The sequence below is a fragment of the Protomyctophum parallelum genome (assembly GCF_964188405.1).
Source record: "Protomyctophum parallelum genome assembly, chromosome: 23".
Taxonomy (NCBI): Eukaryota; Metazoa; Chordata; class Actinopteri; order Myctophiformes; family Myctophidae; genus Protomyctophum; species Protomyctophum parallelum.
The window spans coordinates 19,588,213-19,605,472 of NC_139715.1; the positions used below are offsets into that span (position 1 = coordinate 19,588,213).

Consider the following 17,260-nt stretch of genomic DNA (forward strand, 5'->3'; position numbering starts at 1 on the left):
CACTGTGTTTCTCCTCAAGGACTGACCAAGGTTGCTGATCCGTGACGGTGTTACTGTCCCGGTAATGGACATTATCGGCACTCACCTGTCAAATGCACTGCATTTTACTTCAGCACATATAATATAATTTCTCTGACAGAAATGTTGAGCTCAAGTGCCAGACTCGTAAGGACGTCGGCCAATATTGTCCTGAGTGTGTGGTTGTGGGCGTGTGTGTGTGTGTGTGTGCGTACGAGGAGATGTTATTTGCTATAGAATGGCTTACAGGCCCTGCTGTAGCTTTAATGGGGCCATCAGCAAACATCTTAGTGAAAATGCACTGGCTTGTCATCGGCCCTCGATCTTGCCATTAAACATTATGGGACAATTGCCTCCCTTTTGTTCTAAACCATGCAGCATGCAACAACTCCCTCCCCAAACCAAACATTTGAGCTATGAGAACATGAGAAGCCACTGGGACTCGCTCGCTATAAGCCAGTCGCTCTCAATTTTAAAACAACCTCGTCCTAGCTCTGGAATTAATTTTTCCGACAAACACTTTCCTCTAGGAGTACCTCCGTTTTGAATATATAGGACACATTCTTAGCAACAAATCCCCAAAACGATCACTTATAAGTGCTGCTCATTACACTAGGTGCGTCCTCACTTCTGGGGAAGTGTGTGTGTGTGTGTGTGTGTGTGTGTGTGTGTGTGTGTGTGTGTGTGTGTGTGTGTGTGTGTGTGTGTGTGTGTGTGTGTGTGTGTGATTGAAGGAGGTTAGGCAATCGGAGACACTAGATCTCTTCCTCATTAAACTGCAGGTGTTCGGGTGTATGGGCTGCTAATCACCAAAAGCCCAGAGAGTTAACAGGAAGCATTAAAGTGCTCACGTGTGTCTCAAGGTACATGCAAAGCATATGCAAAGTTTTTAGGCAGCTGTCTCGACAGACCCTTGGCAGATTGCCCCCCCCACACCCCCATCCCACAAGCAACGCCATCATCACCACAGTTTCTACTGTATCTCTATCGGCAGTGACGGTTAACCTTGACATTTGGATCATATGGTGAGGTAATTGTCGGCGTGATATTCAATACTTTAATTTGTATTTGTAGCCAACCGTGCTGTTGCAAACTGTTGTTAGGCTGTGGACAGAATAGTCCCTTATATCCCGTTGGCTGACAGGTGAATTCATGGCCAATATTGGTTAGAAATACTGTGAGAGCAGCACAATGGAAGCATGCAGACATGGGTCGTTGAGGTAACGTTTATCCTAACAAAAACACCATACGCTGTTGTGAATTTAAGGAGACGCTCATAATGGTCATAATGGGTGGTGTGTGACAATTAATTAACAAAACAATTAATTGTTTTTTGAGGTAAAACACTAGTTTGCATTATTGTTCATCACCATTGTATTTCTTTAATAGTTGGTGCGAACTCTGCCATCCACTTGACTGATTTTTAAAACTATATTTTTATAGTTTATGCTAAATCATGTGGGCACCTAGGCACAAAACCACTTCCAACGTTTACCATGGTATTATTTATTAGCAAGCTCTGTTTCCTGTGAACTGAATGCTGAATGCTGCCTGTCTTCTTTCTATATCTCATAACAGATCACATTGCGATGGCACTATTTTCTTTTTTCATAGGCTGCACAGACCGTTATCTGCACTCTGAAATTGAGATTGAGATCCATTTCCGTAGCATGGATCAGATAGCACGGGGGAGACTGGGTACTGGGACGTTTCCTGGCCCTACTCCCCAGCATTAATGGTCAGCCTCCATATGGGCCTAATGACTTGATGACTTCCTCTTTTCGACCCTCCATTAATTTGAGCTGACTGTGGCGGCGGGCACCCCTGGCCCCTGAAGGCTATAAGACGTATTCGCCTCTAGTAACGGGAGGGAATGTGTGTGTGAACTGCTCTGCCCTCCATCCCCTGGTGAGACTTGGTTTGGGTTGAGGCTGTAATTGTATCTGGAAATCCTGCCTCCTCGTCCCCTGTGGGATGGACGCCTATCGTGTGTACCACATTTTCCCTCCCTCTGAAAACGAGTTGTCACCCACGGACGCATACGTGACTCCGGGCACGGGCGGTCTGCTCGCTCGCTGCTTCCTGCACAGAACACACTTGAGAACGATAAGGGAAATCACTAATGAATTACACATGTTTATGTTTCCTTGAAATCACTCCTCTACCTATTGCTCCCTATCAAAGACACAAAACACACACACACACACACTTTGTTCTATCATCATTCCATCTAGATTTCTGGATATTTTTTGTATTTATTCTTTTGTCAAAACATTACGTGACATGATGCAGGGCTAAAGGGGAATGCAGTAGGATTTGTGTTTTGGCAATTGCATTATCACTCTAACGAAATGTCGAGGCGGGCAGGAAATTGTCCTTGGGCATGCCATTACTCATTTTGTTCACCAGACAGTGCTGGTAGCCTTGTTCAGCAGGCTGGGTATTAGAACAGCTAAACTAACTGCATCGCTTTATGCACCTTCCTTGTGTGTGTATTATATAGTGTATCATCTAAATGCGCCACGTCTCTGTATGTCTGTAATCCACATAACTCGAGAAACGTTAGACTTGTGACACGCGTTCCACACCACCACAGGGAGTGCAGTGCCCGGTGTCGAGTCCGTCGGACCCACGGTTGTCCAGAACCTGCACAAAAGCCTCTGCCCAGGCTCCAGACAGGGCCCATATCCAGATCACCCCTAAATCTCCATATATGGAGCTGGCCTGTTCTGACATCACTCTGATGTTCTGACATCACCCCTAGAGCTGGCCTGTTCTGACATCACAGTGATTGTTCTGACATCACAATGATGTTCTGGCATCTGCATAGACTCCCTATTGGGCATGCCTGACAAAGAACTCCATATAAGGGCATAAAAGGGACACGTACATAATAACTGGGTGGTGCATGCATTTTCAAATTTTCAACTTGCATCGTTCCAAGTAGGCCAGTGCCCACTAGTATATTCAATGTACTTTGTGTTTGTTTTTTTTGTTTCTTTAGGACAGGTCATTACATTTTGTATTTCAAGGTGACCTTTGTTGTGTAAATAAATGTGAACCTACAGTAACAGACTCGCTAACCAAAAGGCTGATGTTCCTCTTGACACATTTCCACTGTGATGCTCTTGCTCTTAATCTCAATAGGGGGTTCATTTATATGTATACATTTTTTTTATCGTTCTATTTAATATTTTTCCCTCATCCCTCCGACATCTGTCGCCTCCACTACCGGACGTGAAGCGTTTAAAATGGCATGTCGCTAGTGATCTTCTGACAGGAAAAGAACCGATAAAATGTCATTCAACACGCAGAGAGCACTCGGCAGCATAGGAATATGGATTATATACCCCCCCCCCCCCCCCACACACACACACACACACACACACATCTGTCGACCTCACCATGACTGCATTAAGATCCCAGTGAGAAGGTTCGTTCACAAACGGGGAAGTGGTGTGGTTATGCTGGTGTGGTTCCCTCTGCTCATCTCTCATGATGTTACAATTTACTTTCATTTATTTTCTCTCAGAGAGGCAGGGAAGTGATGGGCAGGGCAGCGAAGAGTGATGAAAATGACAACGTAATAAAAATGCAGCCAGGCTAGTAATTTTGACCTTCACGTCAAAGTTTTTGGGTAAACCAGAAACAGGATTGTGTCTAAGGTCGTGCCAAACCAGACACATTGTCATTATTACACACATGCAGTATTTGTCTAATTTCTAATCCAGCAGAAGCACATTTCTCCTTTTTTATTGACGGTGCAAACCAGTAAATCCCCGCCTCCTGTAGTAAACATTTTAAATATCATTAAGTTGCAAGTCTTAAGTGGAGTGCTGCCATCCCTCCATTGAATATGACCCTGCTGTGACCGCATTGGATCCAGCCAAGCATTAATGAAGAGGGATCAAATCCCTGCAGCTATCGACTATGTTCACCCTGTCGATGCCCCTGTGGAACAGGGAAGGCTTTGCTAATACTTGGCATGCTCTCCTTGCCACTCCTGATGCCTGAGTGAGTGCTCATGCTCACTGTGACAACCCACTGTGGAGGTTTTATGGGTCCGCTGAAAGATGATGCTTATAGCTAATCAAAAAGGCCTTTGTGGCTTTGTGCATAGCATATCCCCAGCCCTAGGCTTGGGGATATGATTTGTGCCACACAAACTCATGGAGTTTTGGTTGCTATAACTCATAGTGCTATTTATACTGTATACGGGATAATTTAAATACTTTTTAAATATTGCTCAATAACCAAAATAATCCAAATGAATCAGTGAATATTACCTTATAACCTCAAATTGTAATAATCAGGAAGAAATTGTCACACTGTCCCTTTTAAAGACCGTAAGTTACAATGGCAGAGAATACCTTTAAAAAAAACCCAAAAATAGTAATTCTGAGAAGACGCAAGAATTGAGACCACGACAAATCCTAATGTTGGATAATTTAGTGAAGAATAATTCAATTAGAGAATACAATAACTAAGTTAACTAGCTGCCGTCATGTTTAATTTGGGAAGCGTTGATGTCCCTGAAGTGGATGTGGGAGCTTTATGCATTGCTCACTGGCATTGTCTTCCTTTTAAGCATGGTTACCTCTCTTGCCAAGATGTATTAGTATAAACTGACGAAAGGATGCATTATGGCTTTCAACGTATTTCATCACAAGACGGCCCTGTGCGTTATCATAAAGATAATTAGACTTTCTTTCAGTAACAATGTAACCTAAATGGGTTGCCTTTTTAACAACGCACATCATTTTCTCTTGCACACCCGTGTATTTCCTTGCATATAATTGGCCCCCCTTTATAAATGGTAATACATGCAGCTACACGATCTGCCCCACAATCTGGGATGGTAGGAGTCTTGTAGAAGGTATAGAGCTGCATGCTCAATTGAAGCTGAAATATTGAAATCACTATTGACCATTGCAATTTCTAAAGCAATCTTTCTTTTCAATGGATGGAAAGGAGTTTCTGATTGCCTCTTACAATAAGGTATTATGGTGCTGGCGAGATAGGGGGGATAGAGGTCGGGGTGTTTGGTGCATACAAATAAGTTCAGTTGCTGGAAAAGTTTCAACTGAGCTAAATCCTAACCCTTACTGTGAAATGTAAAGTCTTTGGGGGCATTTGTAAAAGGTATTTAAAAAAGAAGAAGAAAAGGCATATAAACATTGTTTTTTCCTTCCCATGTCACAGTAAAATGGACCTAGTTGGCACTGTACACTTTTTCTTTTCTCCTTCTACAACAAATAACAGATCTACAAGCTTGATCTTACATCTGCTGCGTGGTTAACTATTTCCAGCATAGACATAATAAGGCGGCAGTGGGGCATGTGTCAAAATTGATGGCACAATATTCCCGAGATTCCTTGCGAAGCACAGCGGAAGCATGTGTGCGTAACAGAAGTCCCAGGAAAGACGCATTGTGATTGTGAGTCGCATGAGTGACGTCACTTTGGCAGCGTGCCTTCAGCAAATGCCTTCGATGGAGACACGTCGCTCTAATGAACTGCAGCGGTCATTGAGGCATCTTTTATTTTGAATATCTATGATTTCCAGCGCAATAACATGGCGAGGCATCAGCTCTACAGCGTTTCCAGTTAATTTAGGCCCACAGTACTTGTGTAGCCCGTCTGAAAGCATCTAAATGCCGTGGCATTCAGTCCTTTCCTCACATGAAAAGGTTCTGGCTGTGCCTTGCCAGGGCTTGTCTTGCCCTTGCCAAAGCACTCTCTGACGTGATGAAGGGTGACGTGTCAAATGCGGCACGCCCTAGGGGAAATGTGGCGCCCGCATGCGACGTGGCACCCGATGACTGCCCGGGGCGATGGTTGGTGTTTTGGTTCTCTGTGAAAGCAGCACGGGGAGGGGCTCTCTGGCTATCAGGTGAGCGTCGTGTCGTTTTGGCCTGAATCTGACATGATTAATAGTCATCACAAAAGATCCTCACCCCATCAGCAACAACAACCCGGTTGTTGGATGTTATGTACTCATGGGTTAAAGTTCTCAATCGCCAACACTGATTTCAGTCATTTGGATTCCATAGGAGCCAGCGTGTCTTCTGTGAAAGCAATGCAAAGCATGCTGCCCACCGAAGATAGCTGAGCTTGTAGATTGGCTATTTTCAGTCATTAGTTATTTTAGTCTCAGAAATGTCATGATTTCTTGCTTTTTTCCACATGAACTGGTCGTGATGGGATTTTAGAGCTACTTGACTTCCTGTGAAATATCATCGCTATTTACACGACAGGATGAGACAAATATCACAAGGACTGAGGCAGAAAAAACAACAACTCCTTGGATACAATTCAGAGCCGGTGCCCTTTTAAAATGCCCCCCCCCCACCACACACACACACACACACCCACTCCGTCGGTGGCTGTGTCCCCTGTGCAGACAGACGCTCACTGTAGACACGGATGCCCACACAGAAATGCGATGAGCCAAATTAAGCGACAAGGTCATTTGTAAATGGCACACCGTGCGTCTCTGGGTTTTTCGTTCAAATAAATAAGCCCCTGAGCACAGCAGCGTGAAAGCCAGTGATTTACTGTGGTCGAGGGGCTCACATGTCTTTGTGTTTTTGTCTCCCATTTTCTGAGAAAGATGTGTCCGCCCTTCCCAGACCCAAAAACTTGCAGATCTCAATTGTTTTATCATTTGAATATTTCTCCCATATGAATGCCCTATTTTATACTTTGTATATTTGAACGTTTTTCCAAATCTTCGTGTACAATAACATGACCAAAATAGGGACGTGTGTTTTAAAGTTGTTAACTCTGTCTGTGGGTTCTATAAATATTTAAGCAATGAAAAGTATTAACAAGAGTTTGTGACTAATAATAACTACGTTGAATCCATTCAAGCTAGCCTCCCCCCCCCCCCCCCCCCCCCCCCCCCCCGACAGCAAAGATAATAATATCATACACGACAGTGTACTATATGTTGATTATTATGATTAGCATTGTAATGACTGTAAAACAGGATGCTTTCTCCCTTGTGTATTCTTGTACTGTGCTTTAGAGTCTGGCCTACAAATTTGTCCCTTGAGGCAGTATTGATAAAAATATTTATTCTACATCATGCACACACACACATTCATTTGTAGTGTACACCACACCCTGTCAATATTCCCCATCACAAGAAGTCACTAGTCTACTCTATTGTATGTACCTTACACTTGACACTACACACACTGCAATAATATTCATTCACGCTGCAATGTTGTAAGATCTCTTTGTCATGTAATTGACGCCAGAATTCTACACTGTTGTGATCGAATCCGTTCATTCATCATTTCCTAAGAGCAGTCTAGTCAGGTGGAGCTCAGCCCCTGCAGCAGCATCAACAATGTTCTTGAGTTACGCTTTCGTTACTCTTTTCATACTGGAGGCAAACTGCTGGTGAGCTGGCCTGCTAAGTTACACATGGAACTGTTGTTACAGTTTATAAAACCTAAATTACCTCTCAAGCGCACGCACGCACACGCAGTATGAATGAATCACATTTATACACGGGCTCTGTCGGCTGTCCTGCATCTGTTTTTGTTTTGTTGATTGGATTTTCACTCACTGCCATGTTGTGTCTTGTTGTTGTTAGACTTGAAGAAGACCTTGGCGGTGTTGCTGGATAACATCATGCTGCGGCTGGGCAAGCTGGAGTCCAAAGTGGAGAACATCTACAACGGCACAGGGGGCAACCTGACCAACGGCACCAGCACGGCCGGACCCAGCGCCACCAACGCTGAGAAGGTCAACGTAGCCGGTAAGTGCTTCTCTCTCAGGCTCCACATGTGTATACTGTACTGTGTGTATACACGTGATTGTGGCAATTGGGATACATACATAACACTAATGTAATTTTGACAAGTAAGACGCGCAAACGCGGGAAGCGAACGCAGCTCGTGTGTGTGTGGTTGTGTGTGTGTGTGTGTGTGTGTGTGCTACAGCTGCGCCCTGTGTGTGTGTGTGTGTGTGTGCTACAGCTGCGCCCTCTGGTGGCGGGCGGGTGGTGTCACAGCGGGACAGACACACACATACACAGACATGAGCAGCAGGGTCTCATAGTAAGTGGCTCACTGCGTTCGCAATTATTCTTGTAATCAAAACTATGTCCCAGTGAACTTAATTAAAACGGAAAAGAGCAGCAGCTGATGTCAGTGCCAGGCAATGTAAACGCCTACCTGGTCCTTGACAGCAGTATCTTATTGTCTGAATAACAGAGCATATACTCTACATACAAGTTGTGTGTTTAAGTGTGTCATTGATATGGGAAGAATTGACTAAAAAGGCAAGCATTATTAAGTCATAACTTGGCAACAATGTCTTGCCATGTCTCAGTGCATTTAAGAGTATGGAGTAGCAATACTGTCAAGTCAACGGAACTCTAGCCTCGATACCCAGGCTTTCATTTCGTCTGCGCGAAAGATGAAAGCCTGGAAAAAGCCGTGGGCTGAACCAGTCTAAAAGTGGGAGTCAACCCTTCCGGGTGGGCGTCGCTCTAAATGATGTGACGTAGCGCTGCACTAGGGGGGAGAGGAGGGGCCGGGGGTGACGGACAGATCGATGAGATCCAATCAGGGTGCGCGCATTTCTGAGGCGCGACCCGCCCCTCTAGACCAGAAATGTCTCTGCTTAGGTCAGGCTAACGGAACTCCTACAAATATTATTTAAATGAGGTGTGTGTGTGTGTGTGTGTGTGTGTGTGTGTGTGTGTGTGTGTGTGTGTGAACTGTGTTGCAAGGGAACAGTCTGGATTTTTCAAGGAGATTCAATTCATCTTTTTCATATCGATCATTTTTATATCCAAAAAAATGTACAACTTCCAGTGATCAACTGTTAGTTTGGAATAGTACTCTCTGCTATGTTGACTTTCTTTCCGGGTCATGATCGAAAGAATAAGGTTGTGAATACAAGCGGTAACCAGCAATGAGTTTTCTCAGACGGGTAGCTGGCATCTCCCTTAGAGATAGCGTGAGAAGTTCAGTTACACGAGAGTAGAGTCGCTGCTTCTTCCCCTGGAAGAACTAGGTGGTTCGGGACGGGCATCTGGTTAGGATGCCTCTCAAGCGTCTCCCTAGGGAGGTCCTCGATGCATGTCCCACTGGGAGGAGACCCCGGGGCAGACCAAGGCGCAGTTGGAGGCATTACATTGACTCACTGGCCTTGAAACGCCCAGGAGGAAGTTACTAATGTTGCTCTGGAGAGGGAAGTCTGGAGCTCTCTGGTGGAGCTGTTGCCCCCGCGACCTGTCTACGGATAAGCGGTTGAAGATGGATGGATGGATGGTGACTTTCTATTTTTTGCAAATGTAAAGGGCTTTCTACATGCTGCAAATCTACTCTCCATCTTAAAAAATCTATTAACAAAACACACAGCACGCCGTTACCCACATGGAGCAAACTCAGCAATTTTATTTTATTTGCAGCACAATGGCAATGTTTCTACCACGTTTTTCGTTGTAGCAAATTAAGACAATACAAGTGAAAGACCTGTTATGTACAGGCCCCTTCTTGCAACTTATGCGATTGTATAATAATTTACTTTCACGCAACTATGTTTAATACGTAAGAGACAGGTGCTCATGGAAGGTAATACTATTCAGAGAGAGGGAATAGTATAACATAGGGTTTGTTACTAAACACTTAGTAAAGTGTCACTTTCACCATTCTCACCATTGACCCTAGGGCCATTTTTGCTGTGCTAATTAGCTGTGAGAACAGGGGGGAAGTGTTCAGTAACTAAACCTATCCTATCATCACCAGTTGCATAAATTGTACGATGTTGGACTTGAATGCATTTGTGGCTGTTTCTATGTAGGCCACACTAAAAGGAGACAGTGGCTGAACACAGGTATGCCATTCATACTGTGGACTTATCCTATGGCTAGACGCTACATAAGCCCAGCATGAGAGTGACTCTAGAAGGGGGAAGCCTTGGCTGATTTTGTAGTTTTGTTTTCCATTTCAGGTTAAAAACTTAAGCTGCGTAAATGCATGGCATTAATGCTGCACGTCCGCCTGCTAAAAGTTAGATTGAAAGAAGCGAGGATGTTAATTCATATTTATTGTCAGCTAGAACAGAACAAAACAGCTTTTTGTCATTACACCATGAAGAAAGTGCAAGCCTTAAAAAGCCTAACAAATACATGTGTATTATTTGATTGAATGTGCTTGTATATTTTTCAAACCTACCATGTGTGCCTCCCTGGGCCTTTCTCCTCCTTGGACATAATTCATATAAGGCCTCCTGTTGACTCCGCGTGACCCTTTTTATTAGTTCTCATTGATTTTCCTGCCAGCTTTCAGATGACGGAACCGCTCCCCGAGGTGTTGGTTTTTCTTGGAGCGCAGGACTTGAACTGTCGTTTGCACAGCATTAAGCAGTTTGAATGTGGAGCTTGTGCCGAGCTGTGATGTATTCACAATTGGATTAAGGGGCTGATTGAGTTAAGCAATACTGAGTCGCCACAGAGACAAAGAGAGGCTCTGCTTTTGAAGGATCTAATTATGACGACTGCCGCGTTGCCATGTATTATGCAAACATTGCATCTTCCTTATTTAGAGTTCAATAGGCGCAAGTTCTAAGCAATAGGCATACATTATAATACAGATAATGTTGTCACAATAGTAAGGTCTTGTGCATTCTTGGTACTTGATTGCAAGTTGTGTGTTACCGTGTTTGCATAAATATGACCCTAATCAGACTTCCTATTTACACAACTTGCTACAGTCAACAATCTATTCCCACTTTACAAATTTGTCTCAAGAATTAGTTACTTCTGTTTGTTATATTTAATACAGGTGTTGGAAATGGTCAACGGTCTCATCCGCCTGACAAGTGTTGTGCTTATGAATTTGCTATATAGTATGTTTCGTTCTCGGACGAGTAAGAGAAAGACATTGAATTAATACGTTTATTAACAGCAAGGTTAGTCCTAAATCATATCTCAAATCTGTGTTTTACAAAGTACAAAGTACAGATGTTAAATCATCAGTCGGTAAGGTAGGCATCGAAAATGTCAGGCGTAATTAAAAAGTTACTCCTCAACGAGGTTGAATTATGAGACATGACAAAATGTCCACACGCAAATGTCCACCTTTTTGTTGTGTTTGACATTCATCATAGCAGCAAACATGGCTATATCCAATTTTCCTTTCATTCAAACACTCGGCTAAATTGATCACTCGATGACGCCTTAGCCTCGTCATGAGCGTAATTTAGCATTGTATGAGGGATTAAGGGTTGCTGCAACAGTCTGATTGGTGTCAGAATCGGATGTAATGTTAGTCACACACCAACAGATATAGAGATGTAGAGCAGATTCAGTATAATTAACCCATTTTGGGCGGGAACCCCTTTTGGTGTTAGCATTATGTTACGCTTTAAGCTATTGAAAAATAGCAGATCTAATAGGTCTGTTATTTTTTTTTTATCGAAGAACGACTGACATAGAAACATAGCTTTTTCAGAAAACTGTCAGGATGTAGAAGACATTTTTAGAATCTGATCTCAGGTCAGAATGGGTTATTATAGACTGTAAAGCAGGTCAAAGAGAGAAGGTCATGGCGCGTATCGGACCCACCGTGTCAGACACCCTGTCCTCCACTTCCATCCAAATGCCTGCGCACCTACCTCCATCTGTGACACATGTCAGTGGACGTAGCATGTTCTTTTTACTTCAGCGGCTCCAACACACAAGTTACACTACCGTCGAGGGTTACACAACCCTCGAGGGTTACACAACCCTCGAGGGTTACACAACCCTCGAGCCACAAGCACACTTGGAGCCCAAAAATGGGGGTCAAGCCTGACAAAGCAGTGTCCAGATCTGTGTTGGCAGCAGTGTTGTTTTCGTCGACTAAAACTATGACTATGAAAAATGTCCGTCGACTACCTTTTTTCACTGACAAAAACGACATGAAAACTAAATGAAAACTAAGCCATGATGACTAAAACTATGACTAGACGTCACTAACTAGACATAACAATCTAGCTGCCTGCAGCACGCTGACCTGGCTGTCTAAATGTCTCCACTCCAGGAGCTAACTATAAGTATATGTTACAGTTCAGGCAGTACACAATACATATCTAGTACATTTGTATTCACGTACAAGTACACAGCATGGGCAATCAGATCATATCATAGATCATATCATAACATAACACAAACTAAAATCGAAATTTGCTGCCAAAAACAACACTGGTTGGCAGCTCGGCAAAAGGCCTCCTGGCGGGCCGCTCCAAAAGGCCCCCTGACGGGCCGCTCCAAAATATCAAGCTGGAACACGTCTCGTCCTCGCGTCCTGTCCAGGCCGCCTGGCCTCTCTCCAGCCACAGCGGTCCCGGCTTCTCTCTGGGCTTGGAAAGCAATTACAGCGATAGGGATCCGGACAGTGGAGGGAACATGTCTGCCTTTCACAGAGGCTTTGCTATCAAGATCAGAGCGGAGCAGCAGTTCAGACGGTGACTGCAGAGCTTTCTGTCTCTGCCCGTCGGAAATCTGACAGCCCAGGAAGGACTCTTAAAGTCGTCTCAGGCGCCAGCCCCGAGCCAAATATTATTCATTAGTACATTACCTAGCTTTGGAATCTGCTTTGGGTATCATGGCTGCAGTAATGTCACTGTCAAGACTGAATATTGAGTAATATGGGTAGGGTTGAATTTAACTACTTTGTTGTACATTAAATTGCAATAATCGGCCCGCCCTCCCATTAGCCAATTTTAATAACATTTAGAAAATGTCAGACACCAAGGTCAATGTGATGGATGTGCTCAATTTCCTCTCCTTTAGCCCTAATCAAAGTAATAAATAATATGTTATACATCAGTGTGAATCATAGCATATCATTATGGTACAGATAATCTTTCAATACTGTCTTTTGACCATGGACCATTGTCACACAGTCGCCACACATTTAGCTCTTACATCAAACTGAAGATGAGGGTTTTTTTTAAACAAATAAATACCTCTATAGATAATAGATATTGTGGGGATGACTATTGGTGTTTTATTTAAGTAAAGCCTACGGTGTAAAGGTAATTCGTCCTAAGAGTTGGGAGCTTTGGGATGGCATGGGATAAATACGCTATTCCAGCACTGGAACAGTTGGGCTTGTTTGTGTCTCTCAGCGGCATGTAAAGCACAAAACGCGCCAATGATTCACCATGCGACTCCTTGCAACATGCAACTCCTTGCAAGTTGCAACCATTAATAATAATAATAATGGATTTTATTTATAACGCACTTTACATTCGCAAGAATCTCAAAGTGCTACAGCAGTGAATAAAAGCAAAAGAAACACACCATTAAAAAGAACAGGAACATTTAAAACATAAGGGCAAGGCTATAAAAATGCTTTGGTAAAAAGGAAAGTTTTGAGTCCTCTCTTAAAAGCGTCTACCGACTGTGGGGCTCTCAGGTGGGCGGGGAGAGCAGAAAGCCCCGTCACCCAATGGCAGTAGCACAGAGTTGCATTGGTGTGGTTGACCTTAAAGGATTAGTTCAGATTTTTTTTTACTTAAGCTGTATGAAATACAGTATGAATACGTAGTGATATGTGTCCATATCACTACGCCGGAAAAATAGTTCCATGTGATAGAGGGGTCAAAGTTGAACGGAAGTTGCGCTAATATTTTAGAAATAGGTCAACAATACAATGACGTTAGTTTGGTGAATTAATTCTCTTTTACTGCGTGGCCCCCTGTGCACCCCACAAAATGACTGAAACTACTTAATATTCACCAAAACCATAGCAGAACTCCCACCACGGGACTCGGGCAATCAATTAATACAGTTGCAACCACTATATTAATGGCAAGTATTTCATACAGCTTAACTGGCTTATTGCCACCCTTAATATCATCTTATTGTGCCTTAGGCCAACTTTGGCGACTTTTTGAATGACAATAGAAAAATGTGCGATATGACCTCAATGTCACGAAATATCTAATTTTAAAGCTGCAAGTCTCTAGTTTACACCGGAAAAAAAATTATGTTCCTAGCATGTTCCATCGTTTACTTATAAGCATTTTAGTACACCTTGGTTTCATTGATATAAAAGTATTTATATCTCAGGGAGGGGGAGGAGGAGGGGGGGGGGGGGAGAGAGAGAGGGGAGTTTCACAACTCAGTTCACACAGGTGTGATTATTATTTTGTCATGATTCATGTCTTTATCTCGGGAGGGGGGGAGGAGGAGGGGGGGGGGGAGAGAGGGGAGTTTCACAACTCAGTTCACACAGGTGTGATTATTATTTTGTCATGATGCCAATAAAAAAAAAAAAAAAAAAAACTTTGTGGGTAAGACCCCCACCTAGCTAATGCACACAAAAAAAAAAAAAAAAAAAAAAAAAAAAAAAAGTACTAAGTACTACGTCAATAACGTCATTGGCCACAAGGGATTTGTTGATTTAACACGCAAATAACGTCATTGGCCACTAGGGGGCTACGTTGATAAGTAGAGAAAAAGAATCCCGCACACTGTCTTCACCTGAGTTTAGATTTTATTGAGCAACGTTTCGGTCGTCAGACCTTCGTCAGGCATCCTTAATCAAAACTATCTGAAAATCTGAACTATCCCTTAAGGGCCCTATTTTGCGTGTGTTAAGTACCAGGTCTTAACTTAAGACCTGGACACCAGTGCTGTTTGGCCACTCAAAACAGCAAAACAGCACTGGCCACGCCCCTATATCTTAAGTTTAGTCATAAGACCTGATACTTAAGACACGCAAAATAGAGCCCTAAAACTGTTTTGTTGCAAGGAGTTGCGACTGGTGTGGTTTGGGCTTAACAGCAACTCTGCAAACTCCTCTCTCTCACTCACTAATATGGTTGTGTTGGCAATGGGATTATTTTGAAAGAAAACATGAATGAATTCTCCTTGAAAGCAGTTGAGGGCCCTTGAGTTCTATCTGTGTTTTGGTTTTGGTCTTTTGCTCTGCAGATTCGAGTGTTCATTTTGGCATCATGGCCAAGTGACAAACCAGAAGGTATGTTCCTTCATGAAGCCGTTAAAGAATCCCATTGCTGTTGTCGATCCAGTTCCTCTTCATTTTTAAGGTGTGGATCTAATCTGTGATTCTAAGTCCCAGAATCAAGTTTTCTGAGTTAAACCTGAAATTCTTAGGGTTAGAATTGGCCCAGTGGCTGCAAATAGTTCCTCTCAAGCATTCTCTAGATAGCCAGCAGGTATCGTTTCATCGCCCTTAGCTGTGAACCTGACTGCGACTTATGGAAAATCACCACAGCTTTTAGGTTCTCCTGATGTGCGGGCAAAGACCATAAGGCAATCCACCACTGTATCATGCACAGGAGGAAAATATCTTTGCTTTGCTTAAGGCTGGTTGTCAGACTGACAGACCACTTCTCTTAACGCTGCAAGGCAAACTGCCATGTTCTTTCTTTTTTTCTTTTACTGACCGGTTAATGCCAAAGCTTTGTCCGTTCCTGTTATAGTCCAGTTGAAAGGTTACCAATTCCATAACAGCAGAGGAGTTCACTTTATTTGACAGGATAGTGACAAAGGACAACAGAGAGGAGGAGTGAGGGGGAGAGAGAGGCGATAAGCGCAGAGGATCATGGGGGAGTTAAACACCTGACATTGCGAGGAGTTGTAGCATTTATGCAGGACATACGCCAACTGGCTGAGCTCCTTTTGGAAGGCTATTTTCAAGCCCTTTTCTGATTTTCCCAAAAGTACAGTCAAGAGTTGTATGCCGTGTGAGCTAGATTTGAAGCCATTGTTACACCAGGTCACCTCAATGCACAGTGACAACTTCAGCACTAGGTTTATCTTTGCTCAGTACGCCTCTCTCCGTGTCTCACGTCTGCTTTGAACATTTTTGTCCTGGAATTCGTTTGAAGTTGGTTTTACGTCACGTTTGCTGTTTCTCATGTACAGTACGTCGGTTTAAAACAGATGCTATGTGAATGAGGTTTGACTTACATAGAGCCTACAGCATTGAAAGTAGGATTATCTGGGGCTGGATGCTGATCAGCGGAGGAGCAGATGGGAGCAACTCTGCTTTTTGTCTGGTTTTGTTTCCCTGATGCACAGTAGGCTGACAGGAAATGGGGAAAGAGATGCACAATTGCACATACAGACACTCTGGGCTGTATTTTGCGTGCCTTAAGTACCAGGTCTTATTCCCTAACTTGAGTAAACTAAAGACCTGGAGGCCTGATCAATGCCATTTGGCTATTCTGAGTGGCCAAAGAGCATTGATCACGCCTCCAGGTCTTTAGTTTACTCAAGTTAGGGAATAAGACCTGGTACTTAAGGCACGCAAAATACAGCCCTCTCTCTCCTTTATATTACCACACTCTTGCATATCATTGATGTCAGTTGTATCTCCATATTTCATCTGTTTTCTTTTATTTTCCACAAAGGAATGCCTTATTGTATTTATTTTCATATATTCAGCGTGACAATGCCTCACACCTTATGATCTTTTAGATCAGCTATTTTATCTTATGTATTCATATTTTCCAAAAAATAGGGACACTTGGTTGAAAGTGTTTTTTATAAATATTTAACCAGTGAAAAGTGTTAATAAGCTTGCGACTAAATAATAACTACATTGGATCCATTGGATACTGTCAGTGGTGGAAAGTAACTAAGTACATTTACTTAAGTACTGTACGTAAGTAAATTTTTGTGCATTTTTAATTCTGGACTTTTACTTGTAACAGAGTATTTCTACAATGCAGTATTGATACTTTTGCTTACGTAAAACATTTGAGTACTTTTACAACCACTGGATACTGTACTAGTTTTCTGCCCAACAGTGTATTATATGGACACATAAACACATTGTACGCACACTGATGCAGATCACTGTGGTTCCCACTGTCAAGGACCCCCAAATTGACACTAATTAACCCGCAGACCCCCATTTGATATGCCAGAAGACTTTTACGGCTCTAGCAGTGATTCTCAACCCGTTTAATTTCAAGGACCCCCAGTTTGACATGCATTAGGCTACCGACCCCCATTTAATGGCATTTTTATGTCTGAAACCTTGTAAAATCAATGGTATTTTAACTCTCAGAGTGTACAAATGGACCTGTTGGGGACCATTTGTACACTCTCAGAGTTACATACCCATAAGGGTCCATTTGGTTCCAAACTATCATTTAGCTGGGGACCCCCTGGAACTCCATCAAGGACCCTTGGGGGTCCCCGGACCCCTCTTTGGGAACCACTGCTCTATCATGGTCACCCTGCAGGATCCCAG

At 43.2% G+C, this 17,260-nt stretch overlaps 1 protein-coding gene across 3 annotated transcripts in view; it reads left to right on the forward strand.

Annotated features, from left to right (window-relative positions):
• LOC310854270 (alpha-1,6-mannosylglycoprotein 6-beta-N-acetylglucosaminyltransferase A-like) overlaps nt 1–17,260 on the forward strand; it is a 132,346-nt gene that overhangs the window by 22,048 nt on the left and 93,038 nt on the right. For all 3 annotated transcript variants that reach the window (XR_014568890.1, XM_083758862.1, XM_083758863.1), the window contains exon 3: nt 7,624–7,788. Coding sequence is in view for 2 of the 3 variants with exons in the window: in XM_083758862.1 (XP_083614988.1) it covers nt 7,624–7,788 (165 nt within the window). In the remaining variant the exon portion in view is untranslated. The remainder of the gene's footprint in view (nt 1–7,623; nt 7,789–17,260) is intronic.